At 45.4% G+C, this 24,601-nt stretch overlaps 1 protein-coding gene across 1 annotated transcript in view; it reads right to left on the bottom strand.

Moving 5' to 3' along the window:
* The window catches only part of RALB (RAS like proto-oncogene B), a 212,150-nt gene that overhangs the window by 20,085 nt on the left and 167,464 nt on the right, over nucleotides 1-24,601 (bottom strand). The window contains exon 4 of the mRNA XM_038747084.1: nucleotides 3,267-3,440. Coding sequence (XP_038603012.1) covers nucleotides 3,267-3,380 — 114 coding nt within the window. The 5' untranslated portion in view covers nucleotides 3,381-3,440. The remainder of the gene's footprint in view (nucleotides 1-3,266; nucleotides 3,441-24,601) is intronic.

Below are 24,601 nucleotides of genomic sequence, written 5' to 3'. Positions count from 1 at the left end.
TGTGAGCCCAATGTTGGGTAGGGACTGTCTCTATATGTTGCCAATTTGTACTTCCCAAGCGCTTAGTACAGTGCTCTGCACATAGTAAGCGCTCAATAAATACGATTGATGATGATGATAAGCTAATTAGGTTCACGGTCCCTGTCCCAAATGGGGTGCACGGCCTTCATCCCCATTTTACAGACGAGGTAACTAAGGCCTAGAGAAGTGAAGTGACTTGCCCGAGGTCACACAGCAGACACATGGCTGAGCCAGGATTAGAACCCAGGTACTTCTCACTCTCCGGCCTGTGCTCTATTCATTAGGCCAAGCTGCTTCCAACAAAAACAACAATAATAACAATCGTCTTTGGCTGCAAAGCACACCATTCTTCTGAGCGGGTCAGCCATTTGGGCAAGTATTAGCTCCCTTATCAGATGTGGAAACTGAGCTGAAGAAGTCATTAAATATCGATAATGTCGGTCAGTAGGATTAGTGGATAATGAATTCAGTGAAAATCCAACAACTTCTCAGGATTGCTTTCAGATGTTTGGGCACCCCTGGGCCATTAAGGGGGCATTCAGGGGACATTCTATTACTCTATTTATTTATTTATTTATTTCACTTGTACATATCTATTCTATTTATCTTATTTTGTTAGTATGTTTGGTTTTGTCCTCTGTCTCCCCCTTTTAGACTGTAAGCCCAATGTTGGGTAGGGACTGCCTCTATATGTTGCCAATTTGTACTTCCCAAGCGCTTAGTACAGTGCTCTGCACATAGTAAGCGCTCAATAAATGTGATTGATTGATTGATTGATTCAGAACATCCCTTCCTCTGAACCACAGTGCCAGATTTGAGGGGACGCTGATTGTTTTTTTATCTCACTTTGGAGCTGCTGATGAGAGAGGTCACCTGGATCCCGGTCCAAACTGGGATGGTGAGGTAAGGACCCTCAACTGGAAACTCAATCATCAGAAAAATGGGAAGAGACTGGAAGCTCCCTCTAGACCGGAAAGCTAGTTCATTTAGTCTATCGTATTTATTGAGCAGTTACTGTGTGCAGAGCTCTGTACTAAGCACTTGCGAAAATACAATACAGCAATAGAGACAAACCCTGCCCACAATGAGCTCACAGTCGAGGCGGGGGAGACAGGCATCAATACAAATAAACGGACATCAATGTAAATAAATAAAATTACGGATCTATACGTAAGTGCTGTGGGGAGGGGAGGGAAGAGCAAAGGGAGCGAGAGTCAGGGAGACGCGGAAGGGAGTGCTCGTTGTGGGCAGGGAACATGTTTGCTGGCTCTGTTGTATTGTACTCTCCCGAGCGCTTAGTACAGTGCTCTGCACATAGTAAGCGTTCAATAAATGCCATGACTGATTGATTAGGTCTAGGAGAGTTCACCGCAAAAGGACTTTCTGGAAAATGAGAAAAACAAAACTTGAAGGCTGGCATCATTCGGGCCACAGCCTCAGCTCAGGACCCCTCACGCAAAGCAAGGCCTTCAAAGGCCCAGGATCCTCAGCCTACACGTAGACATTTTGATGAACACATTTTAATGAAAACACTGAAAATACGAGGAATGCGTTTTTTGGCCTGAGTGGTGGACTAAGTGTCTTGCACTAGCCCCAGGGCAGAGTTTCTGGATTGGTTCCTCCCTCCCTACTGAAGAACCTAATGCTGTGGGGGCAGGGTTTGCCAGTGGTTCCTAGAACTTAAAGTCACATGTCTGAAAGGATGTTCGTTAGAAACTATATAAGGTCCCAAATAATAATAATAATAATAATAGCATTTATTAAGTGCTTACTATGTGCAAAGCACCGTTCTAAGTGCTGGGGAGGATACAAGGTGATCAGGTTGTCCCATGGGGGGCTCACAGTCTTCATCCCCATTTTACAGATGAGGCAATTGAGGCCAAGAGAAGTGAAGTGACTTGCCCAGAGTCGCACAGCTGGCAATTGGCAGAGCCGGGATTTGAACCCATGATCTCTGACTCCAAAGCCCGGGCTCTTTCCACTGAGCCATGCTGCTTCTCTTGCACTTCCCAGACTGAGTCCCCTCCTTCCTCTCTCCCCAACCATCCCCCCGCCTTACCTCCTTCCCCTCCCCACAGCACCTGTATATATGTATGTTTGCACATATTTATTACTCTAGTTATTTATTTTACTTGTACATATTTATTCTATTTATTTTATTTTGTTAATATGTTTTGTTTTGTTGTCTGTCTCCCCCTTCTAGACTGTGAGCCCGCTGTTGGGTAGGGACTGTCTCTTATGTTGCCAACTTGGACTTCCCAAGCACTTAGTACAGTGCTCTGCACACAGTAAGTGCTCAATAAATACAATTGAATGAATGAACTTCCCAAAGTGCCAGACCACACCTTGACCAATAAAACAGAGGGCTCGTATCTCACTCTCCTAGGTAGGGGAACCACCGGGGTGGTGGGGTATAAACGGAATCCTTATGTATAAGAACAGACCTTAGTCCAGTGCTCTGAACACAGTAAGTGTTTAATAAATCCCATTACTACCCCTAGAACACAAGATCCGAGGACATGGCATAGTGGATTGAGCACAGGCCTGGGAGTTGGAGGATCATGGGTTCTAATCCTCACTCCGCCACTCATCTGCTGTGTGACCTTGGGCAAGTCACTTCACTGGGCCTCAATTACCTCATCTGTAAAATAGGGATTGAGACTGTGAGCCCCACGTGGGAGAGGGACTGTGTCCGACCCCATGTGCTAGTATCCACCCCAGTGCTTCATACAGTGCCCGGCACATAAAAAGCGCTTAACAAATACGAGAACTGTTATTATCACCAAGATCATATTCCAGCATTGCCTTCTGAAGTCCCGAAAGTTTCAGGCATTTCTCTGCCAAGACGATGGGGTCAAGGTTCACTATATTTCGGAAGACGCGCTTTCGGAAAGGTAAGGTTTTAACTCGTACATTTGCGTGTTTCAGCTAGAAAAACAGGAAGGATCACAAAAGGCTTTGCGGAAAATGCCACTTGCGTGCGTTAAGCCAACTTTTCGGGATGGAATATGTAGTCCTGGAGTGGTATTTTCCATTGATTTTTCTGAGACACCCACTTAGGGTCCCTGAGGGACAGAGCAAATCCGAACGGTAAAACACGACAGTCAAGTTTACAGCTATTAGAAAACACCCAACAGTTATCCACACCAAACAGGAAAGCCAATAGATTATGTCAACCGAAAAGCGTTGACTTCCAAGAGAGATACTATTTTAACATACACACACCACGCTCAGTCTCACCTTACCTCATCGTACATGAACTGAAGCGTAAGTGCCGATTTGCCCACTCCTCCACTGCCAACCATGATCACTTTGTGCAGGACTAAGGAGCTCTGGTTCTTATTCTTGTTGGCTGCCATTTTGCTCTTTTTCTTGGGGGAGCTGAGCACCGGTAGATGAGTCGGTTGATCGATGAGGTGCTGAAAAAATGACAACGCCTTAGAGACCTAATCTGCCCTAAATGAAATCCAACCCCTCCGGAAATGTCTACCACAGAACTTCCAACCAACAGGCAAACTTTTCCAGATTGGTGCGTCGTGAACAAAGCAGCGGCAACGGAAACAGACAGTGTCCTGTGGGAAAACAAACGCACGGACAAGAGGCTGAAGAATCCCAAATCAATTACCACGGTGGAATCAAGACGGGTGAAAAGTGAATCATTGATTTCAATCAAAAATAGTCTCTGCAACGAAGATTACATAGAGAAACCCTTTCCCAAGTGCCTAGTACAGTGCTTTGCACAAAGTAAATGCTCAATAAATATGACAATAAATATAAAATTCCCCTTTTAGACTGTGAGCCCACTGTTGGGTAGGGACTGTTTCTATATGTTGCCAATTTGTACTTCCCAAGCGCTTAGTACAGTGCTCTGCACACAGTAAGCGCTCAATAAATACGATTGATGATGATGATGATATGACCATGAATGAACTGAATGAATGGAGAGCCATTCTCTGGATAGAATGAGCAGGAAAATTTTCTGGTTCCCGGATTTCTCTTCTCCTGTTATGGAATAGTACGGGCCACACGGATAGCAAAGGAAAGCAGTGGAGGGGTGGGTGAGTGAAGACTTCTTTGGGATTTGGGGGTTTGTTTGTTTGTTTTTGTAGATGCCTTCTTGACTGAAAGGAGAAAGCAAAGTTGAATCCCACAAAAGGGTTTAAAATACAATTTAGGACTTACAAGCTTAATGTGTTTTGAGTTATAAAAACTCAAAACACATTCAACTGCACCAACTAACACTTTTACTATGAAATGAAAACTTGGCCAATCCTGCCAGAGGATCAGTGAGAAAATCAGTATGTTCTCCATATGGGATCTACGACTGAAGCTATAAACACGCCCCAATCAATCTCAGAGTGTACAAAAATTAGGAATGTGAAATGAACGAAAAATCCTTTTTTCAAAAGGAGACTTTTGAAAAAGAGAGTTGTTCCTCTTTTGTGCAGACTGTTAGCACATTATTTAAAACTAAACTTCCCTATTTAAAGGTGAGAGGGCCCCCCCCCAAAAAAAAAAGATACTTTCCTGTGAGAACAGTACAAATACAGACCTATTCTCATGGTGATTGGAGTAACTTACTCAAGACAATTAAAACAGCTTCACTGAGAAACTCCTTTTCAGCTCCTTCCTTTCTATGCATCCGTTTCACTGCATAGCCTCAAGTGCTCAATGACAACCTCTTTCACATCAACAGGCTAGCTACCAGATGATAAAAATCACATCTTGTATCACTATTTTCTACTTTCTAAAGAGGAGAGCAGATGAAAATGTAAATCGTCTTCAGAGTCTGCCTAGTAAGACTTTCCAAGAAAATGAGTTGGAAACGGCAAGTGTTATTCTAAAAAGTAATAGACCCTAACCAAGGCCAAGTAAAGGCACAAAACCAACACAACACACAAACACACACACACATACCCATTAACCACCAAAAAATCCGGCAAATCTGTCACATCACCTCATTTCCCCAACTCCCTTTCCTTTCTGTGTCACCCTTGCACTTGGATTTGTATCCTTTATTCACCCTACCCTCAGTCCCACTGTATTTATGAACAATCAACTTTAATGTCTCCTTCCCTCCTAGACCGTAAGTTCCTTTTGAGGCAGGGAACATATAAATCAACTCAGCTACATTGGACTCTCTCAAATGCTTAGTACAGTGGTCTGAACAGAGTAAATGCTCAATAAATACCTTGATTGGTAAAGTACAATACCTGTACCCAAAATAAAACACAGGGAACTTGTTTATATGCCTATTACACAAAAACAATTTTATAACATATGAACAGTAAATGAGAAGCAGCGTGGCTTAGTGGAAAGAGCGTGGGCTTGGGAGTCAGAGGTCATGGGTTCTAATCCCACCTCCACCACTTGTGTGCTGTGACACCTTGGGCAAGTCACAACTTCTCTGTGCCTCAGTTACCTCATCTGCAAAATGGGGACTCAAAGTGTGAGCCCCATGTGGGACAACCTGATTACCCTGCATCTACCCCAGTGCTTAGAACAGTGCTTAGCACATAGTAAGCGCTTAACAAACACCACAATTATTGTTGTGTAATTATTAATAATTAATAATAATAATAATAATAATAATAAGCAGCGTGGCTCAGTGGAAAGAGCACGGGCTTTGGAGTCAGAGGTCAGGGGTTCAAATCCCGGCTCTGCCAATTGTCAGCTGTGTGACTTTGGGCAAGTCACTTCACTACTCTGGGCCTCAGTTCCCTCATCTGTAAAATGGGGATTAAGACTGTGAGCCCCCTGTGGGACAACCTGATTACCCTGTATCCCCCCAGCGCTTAGAACAGTGCTTTGCACATAGTAAGCGCTTAATAAATACCATCATTATTATTATGTGTAGGCATACAGGCACACACATCAATCCATGGTATTTACTGAGCACTTATTTTTTCTTCTTTCTTCACGGTATTTGTTAAGTGCTTACTATGTGTCACACTGTTCTAAGCACTGGGGTAGATGCAAGTCAGTTAGGTTAGACACAGTCCTTGTCCCCCATGGGGCTCACACTCTTAACCCCCATTTTACAGATAGAGTAACTGGGGCCCAGAGAAGTAAAATGACTTGCCCAGGGTCAAACAGCAAGCATTTAGCAGAGCTGGGATTAGAACCCAGGTCCCCTGACTCCCAGACTTGTGTTCTTTCCACTAGGCTACACTGCTTCTCACTAGGCTACATTGCAGACTGCGCTACAGACATACAATAATAATGATGGCATTTGTTAAGCGCTTACTATGTTCTAAGCGCTGGGGGGGGGTACAAGGTGATCAGGTTGTCCCACGTGGGGCTCACAGTCTTAATCTCCATTTTACAGATGAGGGAACGGAGGCTCAGAGAAGTTAAGTGATTTGCCCAAGGTCACACAGCAGACATGTAGAGGAGCCGGGAATAGAACCCACGACCTCTGACTCCCAAGCCCGGGCTCTTTCCACTGGGCCACGCTGCTTCTCTAAGTAATCAGGTTGGCCCCCGTGGGGCTCACAGTCTTAATCCCCATTTTCCAGATGAGGGAACTGAGCCACAGAAAAGCGAAGTGACTTGCCCAAAATCACACAGCTGACAAACGGCGGAGCTGGGATTAGAACCCATGACTGCTGACTCCCAAGCCCGTGATCTTTCCACTGAGCCACGATACAATGACATGAGCCTCCTTGACGCTGCCAGCCTCTACCTCCACCCCACCTCACCCACTCACCAACTTGGTCATACCCTCGACCTCATCATCTCCTACCGCTGCACTGGTCCTCCCTCACCAACTCTGAAATCCCTCTCTCTGATCATAATCTTCTCACCTGCCTCCTCACTCACACTCCTTTCCCCTGTAAATCCGTATTACTCCCTCACAGAGATCTCCGCTCTCTGGACCCAACCCATCTTTCGGAGCACCTCACACCCCACCTCACCGCCCTCTCCTCTCTACCCAGTCTTGATGATCAGATTACTGCTCTCAACTCTACCCTTTCTACTCAGCTAGACTCACTAGCTCCCCTTTCCCTTCGCCGCTCTCGCACCACTAACCCACAGCCCTGGATCACTGCCACTGTCCGCCTCCTTCGCTCTTATGCTCGAGCTGCCGAACGCTGCTGGCGAAAGTCTAAACACCATGCCAACCTCGTTCACTTCAAGTTTATCCTTTCCTGCCTTAACTCAGCCCTCTCTTCTGCCAGACAAAACTATTTCTCCTCCCTTATTGACACCCATGCCCATCACCCCCGCCAGCTCTTCCGTACATTCAACTCCCTTCTCAGGCCCCCCCGTTCCTCCCCCTCCTCCTTCCCTCACCCCCAACGATTTGGCCTCCTACTTCATTAACAAAATTCAATCCATCAGGTCCAAACTCCCCAAAGTCACTTCCCCCCACTTCTCCATCCTCCCGGCTCTCAACACTCTCTGCTACCCTCCCATCCTTCCCAGCGGTATCCTCAGAGGAACTCTCCTCCCTCCTCTCAAGTGCTACTCCAGCCACCTGTGCTTCTGACCCCATTCCCTCTCATCTCATGAAATCTCTCGCTCCATCCCTTCTCCCCTCCTTAACTTCCATCTTCAACCACTCACTCTCCACTGGTTCCTTCCCCTCTGCCTTCAAACATGTCCATGTCTCTTCCATTCTAAAAAAACCCTCTCGACCCCACCTCACCTTCTAGTTACCGCCCCATCCCCCTCCTACCATTCCTTTCCAAACTCCTTGAACGAGTTGTCTACACGCGCTGCCTAGAATTCCTCAACACCAACTCTCTCCTCGACCCCCTCCAGTCTAGCTTCCGTCCCCTACATTCCATGGAAACTGCCCTCTCAAAGGTCACCAATGACCTCCTGCTTGCCAAATCCAATGGCTCATACTCTGTCCTAATCCTCCTCGACCTCTCAGCTGCCTTGACACTGTGGACCACCCCCTTCTCCTCAACACACTATCTGACCTTGGCTTCACAGACTCCGTCCTCTCCTGGTTCTCCTCTTACCTCTCTGGTCGTTCATTCTCAGTCTCTTTTGCAGGCTCCTCCTCCCCCTCCCATCCTCTTACTGTGGGGGTTCCCCAAGGTTCAGTGCTTGGTCCCCTTCTGTTCTCAATCTATACGCACTCCCTTGGTGACCTCATTCGCTCCCACGGCTTCAACTATCATCTCTACGCTGATGACACCCAGATCTACGTCTCTGCCCCTGCTCTCTCCCCCTCTCTCCAGGCTCGCATCTCCTCCTGCCTTCAAGACATCTCCATCTGGATGTCTGCCTGCTACCTAAAGCTCAACATGTCGAAGACTGAACTCCTTGTCTTCCCTCCCAAACCCTGCCCTCTCCCTGAGATTCCCATCTCTGTTGACGGCACTACCTTCCTTCCCGTCTCACAAGCCCGCAACCTTGGTGTCATCCTCGATTCCGCTCTCTCATTCACCCCTCACATCCAAGCCATCACCAAAACCCGCCGGTCTCAGCTCCGCAACATTGCCAAGATCCGCCCTTTCCTCTCCATCCATACCGCTACCCTGCTCATTCAAGCTCTCATCCTATCCCGTCTGGACTACTGCATCAGCCTTCTCTCTGATCTCCCATCCTCGTGTCTCTCTCCACTTCAATCCATACTTCATGCTGCTGCCCGGATTGTCTTTGTCCAGAAACGCTCCGGGCATGTTACTCCCCTCCTCAAAAAATCTCCAGTGGCTACCAATCAACCTACGCATCGGGCAAAACCTCCTCACCCTCGGCTTCAAGGCTGTCCATCACCTCGCCCCCTCCTACCTCCCTCCCTTCTCTCCTTCTCCAGCCCAGCCCGCACCCTCCGCTCCTCCACCGCTAATCTCCTCACTGTACCTCATTCTCGCCTGTCCCGCCGTCGACCCCCAGCCCACGTCCTCCCCCGGGCCTGGAATGCCCTCCCTCTGCCCACCCGCCAAGCTAGCTCTCTTCCTCCTTTCAAAGCCCTACTGAGAGCTCACCTCCTCCAGGAGGCCTTCCCAGACTGAGCCCCTTCCTTCCTCTCCCCCTCGTCCACCTCTCCATCCCCCCATCTTACCTCCTTCCCTTCCCCACAGCACCTGTATATATGTATATATGTTTGTACATATTTATTACTCTACTTATTTATTTATTTTACTTGTACATATCTATTCTATTTTATTTTGTTAGTATGTTTGTTTTTGTTCTCTGTCTCCCCCTTTCAGACTGTGAGCCAACTGTTGGGTAGGGACTGTTTCTATATGTTGCCAATTTGTACTTCCCAAGCCCTTAGTACAGTGCTCTGCACATAGTAAGTGCTCAATAAATATAATTGATGATGATGATGAGCCTATACAGGGAGAGACAGAAATAGACATAATCTTTTTAAATGAACAATCTATCCCTTTTAATCTGCTTTACACATACTGACCATTATTCATTTATTCAACTGTATTTATTGAGGGCTTCCTGTGTGTGTGCAAGGCACTGTACTAAGCACTTGGGAGAGTACAATATAACAACAAACGGACACATTCCCTGCCCACAACGAGCTCACGTAGTAACGTCTGTACTGAAGACCCTGGGGAAGCAGCATGGCTGGATTCTAATGCCATTTATTGAGGGCTTCCTGTGTGTGTGCAGGGCACTGTACTAAGCACTCAGGAGAGTACAATATAACAACAAACGGACACACTCCCTGCCCACAACGAGCTCACGTAGTAAAGTCTGTACTGAAGACCCTGGGGAAGTAGCATGGCTGGATTCCATCTCCGCCACTTGCTGTTGTGGGGCCTTGGGCAAATCATTTAACTTCTCAAAACTTGCCATACAGGAAATCTTTACCCCAACCTCCCTCTTTGCATCTCAAACACTAACTTCCACCACTCTTTTCCATTGTTCAGTTTCCTCATCTGTAAAATGGGGAATAAATCCTACTCCCTCCTACTTAGACGTGAGACACCCACGTGGTCGGGGACTGTGTCAAACTTGATAACCTTCTATTACCTCAGTGCTTAGAACAGTGCTTGGCATATAGCTAGTGCTTAACAAATACCATATATATATATATATATATATACATATATATATATATATATGTATATTTTTTTAAAGTTCTAGAAACAGATCCCATCAATCAATGGAATTGAGTGAGTGCTTACTGTGTGCTTACACTAATTGCTTAGTTGAATACAACTGAGTAGGGAGATAAGGTCCCTGCCCTCAAGGACTACACATTCTAGTTCTGGCAAGTTTTAATCAATTCTTCATGAAGATGAGCCTTCTAACAGGTTTTCCAATTTGGTGGGTAGGGGCCGTCTCTATACGTTGCCAACTTGGACTTCCCAAGCACTTAGTACAGTGCTCTGCACACAGTAAGCACTCAATAAATATGATTGATTGATTGATTGTTCCCTGTAGAACTTGGATATAAATTCATTCATAATTTATGAGAAGCAGTGTGGCTTACTGGAAAGAGCCCGGGCTTGGGAGTCACAGGTCATGGGTTTGAATCCCGGCTCTGCCACTTGCCTACTGTGTGACTTTGGGCAAGTCACTTAACTTCTCTGTCCCTCAGTTAACCTCATCTGTAAAATGGGAATTAAGATTGTGAGCCCCATGCGGGACAACCTGGTAACTTTGTATCTATCCCAGAGCTTAGAACAGTGCTTCGCACACAGTAAGTGCTTAATAATAATGGCATTTGTTAAGCAGTTACTATGTGCAAAGCACTGTTCTAAGTGCTGGATATTATTATTATTATTCATTCATTCATTCATCCAATCAATCATATTTATTGAGCGCTTACTTTATTGAGTGTGCACAGCACTGTACTAAGCACTTGGGAAGTACAAGTTGGCAACATATAGAGACGGTCCCTACCCAACGATGGGCTCACAGTCTAGAAGGGGGAGACAGACAACATTCAAACAAAACATGCTAGAACAAATAGAATCATAGCCATATGCACATCATTAACAAAATAAATAGAATAGCAAATATGCACCAAGTAAAATAAATAGAGTAATAAATCTGTACAAATATATACAAGTGCTATGGGGAGGGGAAGGAGGTAGGGCGGGAGGGTGGGGAGGAGGAGAGGAAAATGGGGGCTCAGTCTGGGAAGGCCTCCTGGAGGAGGTGAGCTCTCAGCAGGGCTTTGAAGGGAGGAAGAGAACTAGCTTGGCGGACCCTACAAATGTCTTCCCTGTCTTCCTCCTAGTTAACACCTCTCCAGCGTGGCTCAGCGGGAAGAGCACGGGCTTTGGAGTCAGAGGTCATGGGTTCAAATCCTGGCTCCGCCAACTTTCAGCTCTGTGACTTTGAGCAAGTCACTTGACTTCTCCGGGCCTCAGTTCCCCCATCTGTAAAATGGGGATTAAGACTGTGAGCCCCCTGTGGGACAACCTGATTACCTTGTAACCTCCCCGGCTCTTAGAACAGTGCTTTGCACATAGTAAGCGGTTAACAAATACCATCATTATTATTATTTGACTGTGCCCCTACAGTCCTCATCTATCTCCTACGTGTAAGGACTCACCCACTGGAACTGAAGATACCCCAGTATTTCCTTCTGGCTAGATCTGAAAAGTGTTATTACATATCTTTTCCTTATGTACCAATCTCATCCATTTTATTGGATAAGAATAAAGGAGGATGCACAAATGTGCCATATATGAAAATATTCCCAGATACTTTCAGTCTCTAAAAATCAAAGTGAATTTGAGTACAGCATCCTTAATGGAACTGCTCTGATAAATAGTTCTTTCTTCTATTATTCCACTTTCGGTTCTCTTCAAATCAATAAATGAAAGAGCATTCTTTTCACCTTCTTGAAGCTTAAAAAATTGCTACTGTAGAAAAGGCTGGTTATACAGTTGGGTAGTTGAGGAGGAAAACTCACTTTAAAATCGTCATTCCAGAGTATTTACATTTATTGTTGAGAAGCGGCCCGGTGTGGCCTGGGAGTCGGAAGGCCTTGGGATCTAATTCCGGCTCTGCCACTTCCACTCATTCAAGCGTATTTATTGAGCGCTTACTGTGTGCAGAGCACTGTACTAAGCACCCGGAAAGTACAATTCGGCAACGGATAGAGCCAATCCCTACCCAACAACAAGCTCACAATCTAGAAGGGGGAGACAGACAACCAAACTAAACAAGCAGACAGGCAACAAAAGCACCACTGATCTGCTGTGTGACCTTGGGCAAGTCATTTAATTCAGTTAAGTGCCTCAGTTACCTCATCTGTAAAATGGGGATTGAGACTTTGAGCGCCATGTGGAACAAGGACTATGTCCAACCCGATTTGCTTGTATCCACCACAGCGCTTAGTTCAGTGCCTGGCACACAGTAAGCGCTTAATACTGTAATTATTATTATTACCTGACAAAAGAAAGAGAATCATCAAGGCTTGTCCCCTTTCTTTTGGAATGTCTGATATTTGATCAGTTTACTCCAAAGCAATGAAATGAATCCGAACTAAATCCATCTACTATGTGGGCAGGGAATGTGTCTGTTTATTGTTACATTATATTGTTATAGCGTTCTCACCTGTCCCGCCTCGACCCTTGGCCCATGTCCTTCCCTTGGCCTGGAACGCCCTCCCTCTGCCGCGTGGCTCAGTGGAAAGAGCCCGGGCTTTGGAGTTAGAGGTCATGGGTTCAAATCCCAGCTCCGCCACTTGCCAACTGTGTGACTCTGGGAAAGTCACTTCACTTCTCTGTGCCTCAGTTCCCTCATCTGTAAAATGGGGATTAAGATTGTGAGCCCCATATGGGACAACTTGATTACCTTGTATCCTCCCCAGTGCTTAGAACAGTGCTTTGCACATAGTAAGCACTTAAATACCAAAATTATTATTATTATTATCCACCAAACTAGCTCTCTTCCTCCCTTCAAAGCCTTACTGAGAGCTCAACTTCTCCAGGAGGCCTTCCCAGACTGAACCCCCTTTTTCCTCTCTTTCTCCCCACCACCCCCTCCTCTGCCCTACATCCTCCTTCCCCTCCGCCCCGGGACTTGTATATATTTGTTCAGATTTATTACCCTATTCATTTTATTTTGTACATATTTACTATTCTATTTATTTTGTTAATGATGTGCATATAGCTATAATTCTATTTATTCTGACGGGTTTTGACACCTGTCTACAGGTTTCGTTTTGTTGTCCGTCTCACCCTTCTAGACTGTGAGCCCGTTGCTGGGTAGGGACCATCTCTATATGTTGCCGGCCTGTACTTCCCAAGCTCTTAGTACAGTGCTCTGCACACAGTAAGCGCTCAATAAATACGACTGAATGAATGAATACTATACTCTCCCACGCACTTAGTGCAGAGCAGTGCTCTGCACACAGTAAGCGCTCAATAAATTCAGTTGACTGACTGACACTTAAGAGGAATTCAGCTTTTCCTCCCCCTCATCCGCTCCCAATTAAATAACTGCCCTCTAAAGGTAAATTTCAGTGGCTAGAGATTCACACGATGGCTGTCCGTGAATGACTGAGACCTTAAATGAGTTCGACTTTTAACTAAATATGCCCATTATCGGGAAAGAAAAAAATACAACTCCAGTACCACACTTCAAGGAAAGGTCATAGAAGACAATATCCATCTGGGATTCTATTTTTTTAGGACACATCCTACTCTTTGAAAGGAATGCCTTCAGCCTTCCTGGAAATCGTGGCTTCTGCAGTGGGGGGGCCCCCTCTTATCCTTCTTCTTACAAACGGCAGCTCACACCTCTTTTTAAGAAGTTCAAAAAGGTCTTGCCATCATTGAAATCTTTACCCTAACCTCCCAAGTCGCATCTCAAACACTAACTTTCGCCGCTCTTTTTCATTGTTCAGAGACTGCCTCTTTCAATTCTTTATACCCTGTTTTTGGCCGCAATTGTAGAATTTAGTTTGCTCGATCAGTAAACGAGGTGGGGCACTGAGGCGCCATTTAACCAAATGCAACCTTCTGCAAAGTCACCCTTTATATAAAGCCTGCCCTCTGACTCTTCCACGCTTGTGAAAAAGTCAGATTCAACAGATTCTACAATGGAAGCAAACAATACAAAATAATTGGTTGTGAGCACTTTCTTTTTCTCGAACAGTTCTAGCAAGGAGAAGCCTCTTAAAAGGGACATACGTGATTTTTTGTGTAAATAAATGCACAATCCTACAGGAGCCCGCTTTGAAGGACGACTGACTTTTAAAAGGTAGGGCAAGCTTGGCACCCAGTCAATATGATTATTAACATCATTGTAGTCTATTAGATAGAACCCAGACCTGGGAATCGGAAGAATCTGGGTTCTAATCCCAGTTACGCCACTTGTCTGCTGTGTGACCTTGGCCAAGTCACTTCACTTCTCTGGGCCTCAGTTAGCTCATCTGTAAATAATGGGAATTAAGAGTGTGAGCTCCCTGTGGGGCAGGGACTGTGTCCAACCCAATTATCTTGTATAATAAGAGGAATTATGGTATTTGTTAAGTGCTTACTATGTGCCAGGCACTGTACTAAACGCTGGGGTAGATACAAGCAAATAGGGTTGGACACAGTCCCTGTCCCAAGGCGGCCTCACAGCCTCCATTGCCATTTTACAGATGAGGTCACTGAAGCACAGAGAATTGAAGTGACTTGCCCAAGGTCACGCAGCAGACGAGTGGCAAACCCAGGATTAGAACCCATGACCCTATGATTCCCAGGCCCGTGGCCTACTACGCCACGCTGCTTCTCACGCCAGGGCTTAGAATAGTGCCTGGCACATCGTAAGCACTTAAATACCATTATTGTCATTATTATTTTGTTGACCCCTGGATCAATCAATCAATTGTATTTATTGAGCGCTTACTGTGTGCAGAGCACTGTACTAAGCGCTTGGGAAGTACAAGTTGGCAATATATAGAGACGGTCCCTAGCCAACAGTGGGCTCACAGTCTAAAAGGATCACAACCTCCCTTCTACCTGGAACTCTCCTTCTTCAAATGCAGCAGACCATTACTCTCCTTATCTTCAGAGCACTCCTAAAAGTCATCCATTCATTCATTCAATTGTATTTATTTATAATAATAATAATAATGGCATTTGTTAAGCACTTACTATGTGCAGAGCACTGTTCTAAGCGCTGGGGGGGGATACAAGGTGATCAAGTTGTCCCACTTGGGGCTCACAGTCTTAATCCCCATTTTACAGATGAGGTAACGGAGGCTCAGAGAAGTTAAGTGACTTACCCAAGGTCACACAGCAGACATGTGGCAGAATGGGATTCGAACCCATGACCTCCGACTCCAGAGCCCGTGCTCTTTCCACTGAGCCACGCTGCTTCTTAATTTATTGAGCACTTACTGTGTGCAGAGCACTGGACTAAGCACTTAGGAGAGTATAATACAACAATAATCAGACACAATCCCTGAGCACAATGAGCTCACATCTCCACCAGGAAGTCTTCCCTGACTGTTCACTCATCACTTCTTTCTATTACACCTCCCTATTGGTTCAATAAATACCCATTAGACTCATTCATTCATTCAATCGTATTTATTGAGCACTTACTGTGTGCAGAGCACTGTACTAAATCCTTGGAAAGTACAATTTGGCAACAGAGACAATCCCTACCCAACAATCCCCCTCGTCCCCCTCTCCATCCCCCCCAATTTTACCTCCTTCCCTTCCCCACAGCACCTGTATATATGTATATATGTTTGTACATATTTATTACTCTATTTATTTATTTATTTTGCTTGTACATATCTATTCTATTTATTTTATTTTGTTAGTGTGTTTGGTTTTGTTCTCTGTCTCCCCCTTTTAGACTGTGAGCCCACTGTTGGGTAGGGACTGTCTCTATATGTTGCCAACTTGGACTTCCCAAGCGCTTAGTACAGTGCTCCGCACATAGTAAGCGCTCAATAAATACGACTGATGATTGATGATGATGAACGGGCTCACAGTCTAGAAGGGGGAGACAGACAACAAAACAAGGAGACAGGCATCAATAGCATCAAAATAGCATCATTGTGGGCAAGGACTCTGTTTATCAACTCTGTTGTACTGTACTCTCCCAAGTGCTCACTACAGTGCTCTGCACACAGTAAGTGCTCAATAAATACCATTCATGGACTGATAACATAATATGAGCTCTAAAAATTTAGGGAAAGCAGAGACTTTTATCTAATGAAATACTTTATTTTTTAAATGTAAATTTCTAAAGGCAACTATGAAATATTGGTTAGCACCTACTGAGGAATCCCAATAGATCTAAGGTGGGGATCAAGACTGTATGCCCCAAGTGGGACAACCTGATAACCTTGTATCTATCTCAGCGCTTGGAACAGTGCTTCACACATAGTAAGCGTTTAACAAATACCAACATTATTATTATTATTATTATTATTGTACTCTCCCAAACACTCAGCATAGTGCTCTGCACACAGTAAACACTCAATAAATACGACTGACTGCTCTCCTCTCTTTTTGCCCACATTACACATTCGGAGAAGCAGCGTGGCTGAGTGGAAAGAGCCCGGGCTTTGGAGTCAGAGGTCATGGGTTCGAATCCCGGCTCCGCCAATTGTCAGCTGTGTGACTTTGGGCAAGTCACTTCACTTCTCTGGGCCTCAGTTATCTCATCTGTAAAATGGGGATTAAGATTGTGAGCCCCCCGTGGGACAACCTGATCACCTTGTAACCTCCCCAGTGCTTAGAACAGTGCTTTGCACATAGTAAGCGCTTAATAAATGCCATTATCATTATTATTATTATTATTACAGGCTACTGCAGTCAACTTGAAGAGAACGATTATGGTGGCATTTTGAAATTTTGTGACGTTCATTCATTCATTCAATCGTATTTATTGAGCGCTTACTGTGTGCAGAGCACTGTACTAAGTGCTTGGGAAGTACAAGTTAGCAACATATAAAGACAGTCCCTACCCAACAACGGGCTCACAGAGTCTAGAAGGGGGAGACAGACAACAAAACAAAACATGTAGACAGGTGTCAAGTCGTCAGAACAAATAGAATTGCAGCTAAATGCACAAATTAAAGCTAAATGCACAACTGTCCTCTCACAAGCGCTTAGGACAGTGCTCTGCACATAGTCAGTGCTCAAGAAATAAGATCAATCGTATTTATTGAGCGCTTACTATGTGCAGAGCACTGTACTAAGCGCTTGTGGATGGATGGATGGAAGATGGATGGATTGATTGGGATGGGTGGAGGAAAGGGATGGTAGGTTGAGGGGAGCGGGCGGGGGCAATCCGTTCATTCAATCGTATTTATTGTGTGCAGAGCACTGTACTAAGCGCTTGGGAAGTACAAGTTGGGAACATATAAAGACAGTTCCTACCCAACAACAGGAAGATGGATGGATGGAAGATGGATGGATTGATTGGGATGGGTGGAGGAAAGGGATGGTAGGTTGAGGGGAGCGGGTGGGGGCAATCCATTCATTCAATCGTATTTATTGTGTGCAGAGCACTGTACTAAGCGCTTGGGAAGTACAAGTTGGTAACATATAAAGACGGTCCCTACCCAACAACAGGCTCACGGAGTCTAGAAGGGGGAGACAGACAACAAAACAAAACATGTAGACAGGTGTCAAGTCGTCAGAACAAATAGAATTACAGCTAAATGCACAAATTAAAGCTAAATGCACAACTGTCCTCTCACAAGCGCTTACGACAGTGCTCTGCACATAGTGCTCAAGAAATAAGATGGATGGATTGATTGGGATGGGTGGAGGAAAGGGATGGTAGGTTGAGGGGAGCGGGCGGGGGCAATCCATTCATTCAACGTTTCCTCAGAGTCGCAAATATTGAGGAAAAAGGTCAGGCAGACATCTGAGATAAAAGATAACAGTCTTATGGATAAATGCCCATTCATCATTTACGTTGCAGGGTCAAGCCCTGCAAACAATCAATCAATCAATCAATCGTATTTATTGAGCGCTTACTATGTGCAGAGCACTGTACTAAGCGCTTGGGAAGTACAAATTGGCATCACATAGAGACAGTCCCTACCCAACAGTGGGCTCACAGTCTAAAAGGGGGAGACAGAGAACAGAACCAAACATACCAACAAAATAAAATAAGTAGGATAGAAATGTACAAGTAAAATAAATAGAGTAATAAATATGTACAACCATATATACATATATACAGGTGCTGTGGGGAAGGGAAGGAGGTAAGACGGGGGGATGGAGAGGGGGACGAGGGGGAGAGGAAAGAAGGGGCTCAGTCTGGGAAGGCCTCCTGGAGGAGGTGAGCTCTCAGCAGGGCCTTGAAGGGAGGACAGAGGTGTCAGCACACAAATCTTGTTTGTGAATGTGCAATATGTTTAGGACTGTTTCCACATTCCACATTGGTCTTTTCAGTGAGCCAAAGAAGCAGTGTTGCCTAGTGGATAGAGCACGGGCCCAGAAGTTAGAAGGCTCTGGATTCTAATCCCGACTCTACCGCTTGTCCACTGTGGGCAAGTTACTTCACTTCTCTGCACCTCAAATGTACTGTGTCCAACCAGATTAGCTTGTGTGGTTGGTTACTCCAGTGCTTAGCAGAGTGCCTGACATTCATTCATTCATTCAATCGCATTTATTGAGCGCTTACTGTGTGCAGAGCACTGTACTAAGCGCTTGGGAAGTACAAGTTGGCACCATATAGAGACGGTCCCTATCCAACAGTGGGCTTACAGTCTAGAAGGGGGAGACAGAGAACAAAACAAAACATATTAACAAAATATAATGAATATGTACAAATAAAATAGAGTAATAAATCCATACAAACATATATACATATATCCAGGTGCTGTGGGGCGGGGGGAAGGAGGCAAGGCAGAGGGGAGGGGGAGGAGGGCGAGAGGAAGCAGGGGGCTCAGTCTGGGAAGGCCTCCTGGAGGAGGTGAGCTTTCAGCAGGGTTTTAATGTCATTATTATTATTATTATTATTATTACTTGTCAGCTGGGTGATTTGGGGCAAGTCACTTCACTTCTCTGTGCCTCTCAGTGACCTCATCTGTAAACTGGGGATGAAGACCGCGAGCCCCGAGTGGGACAACCTGATCTCCCTGTAACCTCCCCAGTGCTTAGAACAGTGCTTTGCACACAGTAAGCGCTTAACAAGTACCATCAAAAAAAAAAGCGTTGTTGCCCGGATTAGAACCCAGGTCCTTCTGATTCCCAGGCCCAGGCTCTACCCACTACACCACACTGCCAAGCTGCCTGACACGTAGTAAGCACTTGGCGAACACCATAAAGAAAAAATGCTTAAAGAGAACTAACTACCTTGTCACCAAAACCGGCAAATTACTGCTCTCCCCATCTTCAACGCCCTACAGAAATCACACCTCCTTCAGGAGGTCTTCTCTGATTTTTTTCAGTGTCCGCCTTCCCAGTTAGATGGTAAACTCTTTGAGGGCAGAGATCATGGCTACTAATTCTACTCTACTCAATCAAGGGCTTATTAAGCATTCTGCGCAGGGTAGGCGCTCAATAAATATTACTGAGTGATTCCAAGGCTTTGCCTTGGGTTGGGTAGGGACTGTCTCTATGTGATGCCAATTTGTACTTCCCAAGCGCTTAGTACAGTGCTCTGCACATAGTAAGCGCTCAATAAATACGATTGATTGATTGATTGATTTGCCTGCAGAGTCAGCACGCTGAAGACCAAATCCACTGCCAAGCCACTGAGAAACTTTTTCAGCCCAACAGGCTATGAGCATCTCATTTAACTGCAACGGTCTTACGGATAAATGCCCATTCATCATTTTTATTACAGGGTCAGGTCCTTGCAAACAAGAAATATGTCAGCACCCGAAACTTGTCTGTGAATGTTCATTCATTCATTCATTCAATCATATTTATTGAGCGCTTACTCTGTGCAGAGCACTGTACTAAGCGCTTGGGAAGTACACGTTGGCAACATATAGAGACGGTCCCTACTCAACAGCGGGCTCACAGTCGAGAAGGCGGAATATGTCTGGGACTGTTTCCACACTGGTCTTTTCAGCAACACACGGACCCAGGGGTAAATGTCACTATCCACGACGCAAACGCAGAAACACACACCTTTTTTCATAAGAAACTTTCCGGTGCCAAATTTCTTCATATCTTGTTGCCTAAATAGGTCTTTCAAATATGAATTCTAAAGCCATACAGAAAATAACCGGCTATAAATATATCTAGTTCTGCACTAGCGCGTGTTTTCATGACATGATCCGGATGTTAAAAAAAATATATAAGAGAATTAGAGATGGTTCTTCCCCATACACAATCTATGTCTTCAGCGCTTAGAACAGTGATTTGCACATAGTAAGCGCTTTATAAATGCCATCATTATTATTATTATGTCTGTTTTAGTATAAAGAGAATTCACAAGGGGAAGCAGCGTGGCGTAGCGGATGGAGTGAGGGCTTGGAGGTCAGAAGGAGCTGGGTTTTAATCCCAGCTCCGCTACTCGTCTGCTGGGTGACCTTGGGTAAGTCATGGTCTAGCGAACAGAACACGGGCCCGGGATTCAGAAGGCCATGGGTTCTAATTGTGGTTCCAACACTCGTCTGCTGTGAGACCTTGGGCAAGTCACTTTACTTCTCTGTGCCTCAGTTCCCTCATCTGTAAAATGGGGATTAAGACGGTGAGCTCCATGTGGACGTGGACTGAGTCATCATCATCAATCGTATTTATTGAGCGCTTACTGTGTGCAGAGCACTGTACTAGGCGCTTGGGAAGTACAAGTTGAGTCCAACCCGATAAGCTTGTATCTACCCCACGTTTAAGTACAATGCCTGGCACAAAGTGCTTAAAAATACTATAACCCCCCGCCCCAAAATTCACAAGCTGGTGCACGGAATTTTTTTTTTTTTAAATAGCATTTGTTAAGTGTTTACTATGTGCCAGACACTCTACTAAGTGTTGATTCTGTATAGGATGAAACTGCCCGGTCCCTGCCTTAGCCTGACTGCAATGTGAGGCGTTCTGCTGGGGTTTTGGGTTGGGTTTTTTTTTTTTTTGCAATTTGGCCACTTTACTGAATTAAATACTGGAATGAATGGCCAGGGTATAATGCAATCTTCTTTAAGTGTTTGTGTCCAAGGATCGGTAACAATGGTATCTACCAACATCAACTTCCCCAACTCAACGATTTCCATCAAATCGATAGCCACTAAAATCTGAAGTTCTTCTTTCACTTTCAAAGAGAAGTGAGATAATAGTGTTCGGGTGACTATGACTGACAGACTATCAGTGGCAGACAATCCATTCCTTACTTTGACATGTAAATATGGTCTTTTGTTGTGTGAAGGGACTTGCCAAGTACTGCGGTTTTCAAACCTGCTTGTTTGTTCATTCATTCATTCCATAGTATATACTGAGCTACTGTGTGCAGCACTGTACTACGTGCTTGGGAGTGTACAATAAAACAATAAACTGATACATTCCCTGCTCACAACGAGCTTATAGTTGAGAAGGAGAGACAGACATTAATATTAATAAGAGAAGCAGCATGGCTCAGTGGAAAGAGCCCGGGCTTTGGAGTCAGAGATCATGGGTTCGAATCCCTGCTCCACCAATTGTCCGCTGTGTGTCTTTGGGCAAGTCACTTCACTTCTCTGGGCCTTGGTTACCTCATCTGTAAAATGGGGATTAAGACTGGGAGCCCCACGTGGGACAACCTGATCACCTTGTAACCTCCCCAGTGCTTAGAACAGTGCTTTGCACATAGTAAGTGCTTAATAAATGCCATTATTATTATATACAGAAAAAAATTACAGATATGTACAGAAGAGCTGTGGGGCTGGGGTGGGGGGGAATGAATAGAGGGAGCAAATCAGGGTGACTGGAGGAGAGTGGGAGAAGAAGTGGGGGAGGAAGGAGGGAGGGAGGGAAAGAGGGAGAGAGGGAGAGAAGGAGTTTGTTTTCTACTGGCTTATAAAATTGCAATATTAAGGCCAAGGGTGCTACCTCTTTGGAGAAGAGGGATTCTCCCACCATGCTTTGGGTTGGGTCAGTAGCCGCTATTGGTCAACCCTCCCCTTTGGGACTAGAATGGGGGTGCAAGGAGAGCTAAGATGTCAGCTCCTTTTTCAGCCTCCTGCCAATCAATCAATCAATCAATCGCAACTGTGTGCAGAGCACTGTACTAAGCGCTTGGGAAGTACAAGTTGGCAACATATAGAGACAGTCCCTACCCAACAGTGGGCTCACAGTCTAAAAGGTGGGCTCACAGTCTAAAAGGTGGGCTCACAGTCTAAAAGACAGCCAACAGCCCAAGGTCCCCCGAGCCTGACCCAGGGGCTGGGGGAAGGGGGAGCAGAGATCCGACTCACCCAAACAGCCTGGAGGATTCTCCAGGGTCAAGGAGATTGCCTGGGAATCTAGACCCTGTGAGCAGAGCTGCTCCTCTCCTCCCAAACGTGGGAGGGCCATCCTCTGTGATGATAGCCATGGGGTGACCAGCCTAGTCCGGACCAAGTGCCGTGGCAAAATGGGGCAAATTCCTTCTTCCCACCATCACTTCTGCTCCTGTTCCCCTCTTCAAGTCACCCCAACAGCCATCCAGGGGCCTACTGCATAGGTCTGTTTGTTTGGTATTTAATTGCTCACTTTTGTTCTGATGATTTCGATTGGAGCTCCCACTCATTTACCTATCAGATGATTACCGTGCATCCACTTGCCTTTCCCATTAAGCTAGGAAGCCCAAAGGCATTTTTATTATTCACTTTCCAAATGCCTTTCCAAAAGTCTGCCTGCAGTATGTGTGAGGAGGGATGGAGGGAAGGGGGGAAGTGAGGGAGGGAAGGAGAAAAAGTAGAGAAGGGAGGGAAGGAAGGAATCAGAGGAAGGAGGTGGTGGTAGTGAAAACTACAATGACAATATCATTCATTCATTCAATCATATTTATTGAGTGTTTACTGTGGGCAGAGAGCACTGTACTAAGTGCTTGGAAAAGTACAATACAACACTCAACAGTGACATTCCCTGCCCATGACAAGCTCACAGTCCAGAGTGGGGGAGACAGACAGCCATACAAATAAATTCATTCATTCATTCAATCGTATTTACTGAGCACTTACTGTGTGCAGAGAACTGTACTAAGCGCTTGGAAAGTACAATTCAGCAAGAGAGACAATCCCTACCCAACAACAGGCTCAGAGTCTATAAGACGGGAGGCAGACAACAAAACAAAAAGCAAGTAAACAGGCATCAATAGCATCAATGTAAATAAATAGAATTATAGACATACACAACATTAATAAAATAAACAGAATAATAAATATGTACAGATATACACAAGTGCTGTGGGGAAGGGAGGGGGGGTAAAGCAGAGGGAGGGAGTCGGGGTGATGGGGAGGGGAGGAGGAGCAGAGGAAAAGGGGGGCTTAGTCTGGGAAGGTCTCCTGGAGGAGGTGAGTTTTCAGGGAGGAAGTGTGCTAGTTTGGTGGATGTGAGGAGGGCAGGGAATGTGTCTGTCTGTTGTTTCATGGTACACTCTCAGGCGCTTAGTACAGTGCTGCACACAGTAAGTGCTCAATTTATACTATGGAATGAATGAACGAACGTCTGCTTCTTCCCCCCTTTCCCCACCTTGTGTTTTCTACTGAATTCAATTTCTTGTTTCAGTGAACTTGAATGCATCACCAAAAAAAGTGTACTTCTAATCAGAGCTTTCACTTCTAAGGCAATGTTGCTGACAGTGAGATTTTATCCTCTGTAAAATGGGATTGGATGTTCTACCAGAAGCAGAGAAAGAGTTCTTTCAGTGGAAAGAGCCCAGGCTTTGGAGTAAGACATCATGGGTTCTAATCCCGGCTCTGCCAGTTGTCAGCTGTGTGACTTTGGACAAGTCACTTAACTTCTCTGTGCCTCAGTTACCCCATCTGTAAAATGGGGATTAAGACTGTGAGCCCCCCCCGTGGAACAACCTGATCACCTTGTAACCCCCCAGTGCTTAGAACAGTGCTTTGCACATAGTAAGCGCTTAACAAATACCATCATTACTAATACTTCAATCTTAAGATGTCCAAAACAGAACTCCTCATTGTCCCACCCAAACACCTCTCCTGATTTCCTGTCACCATAGACAACACCGACATCCTCCCTGTCTCACAAGCCCACAACTCGGGCACTATCCACAACTTCTCTCTCTCATTCAACCTGCTCATCCGATCACAACATCTCCAAAACCTGCCCCTTCATCTCCGTCCATATTGCCCGCATGCCGGTCAAACCACCTGTCGTATTCCACCTCGAGTACTACATCAGCCTCCTCGCTGATATCCCTGCCACCGGCCTCTCCTCTCCCCAGTCCACACTTCACTTAGCTGCCTGAATCATTTTTCTAACAAAAAATCATTACGAGCACATCTCCTCACCCTTCGAATGCCTCCAATGGATGCCCAGACACCTCCTCATCCAACAGGAACTCCTCACCATTGGTTTTTATAGCATTCAATCAGCTCCCGGCTCCTAGCTTCCCTCTGCTGCCCAGATCATTTTCCTAAATAACAGTTCAGTCCACGTCACCCTACTCCTCAAAAATCTCCATTGGTTGTCCATCCATCACCACATAGTAAGACATTCTTTACCATCAGCTTTAATGTGCTCCATCAGCTCTCCCCCTCCTCCTTTACCTTTCTGATCTCCTACTACGACCCAACCCGCAC

Source organism: Tachyglossus aculeatus, chromosome 1 (genome assembly GCF_015852505.1).
Source record: "Tachyglossus aculeatus isolate mTacAcu1 chromosome 1, mTacAcu1.pri, whole genome shotgun sequence".
NCBI classification, from domain to species: Eukaryota; Metazoa; Chordata; class Mammalia; order Monotremata; family Tachyglossidae; genus Tachyglossus; species Tachyglossus aculeatus.
This window is presented reverse-complemented; position numbering and strand designations above follow the sequence as displayed.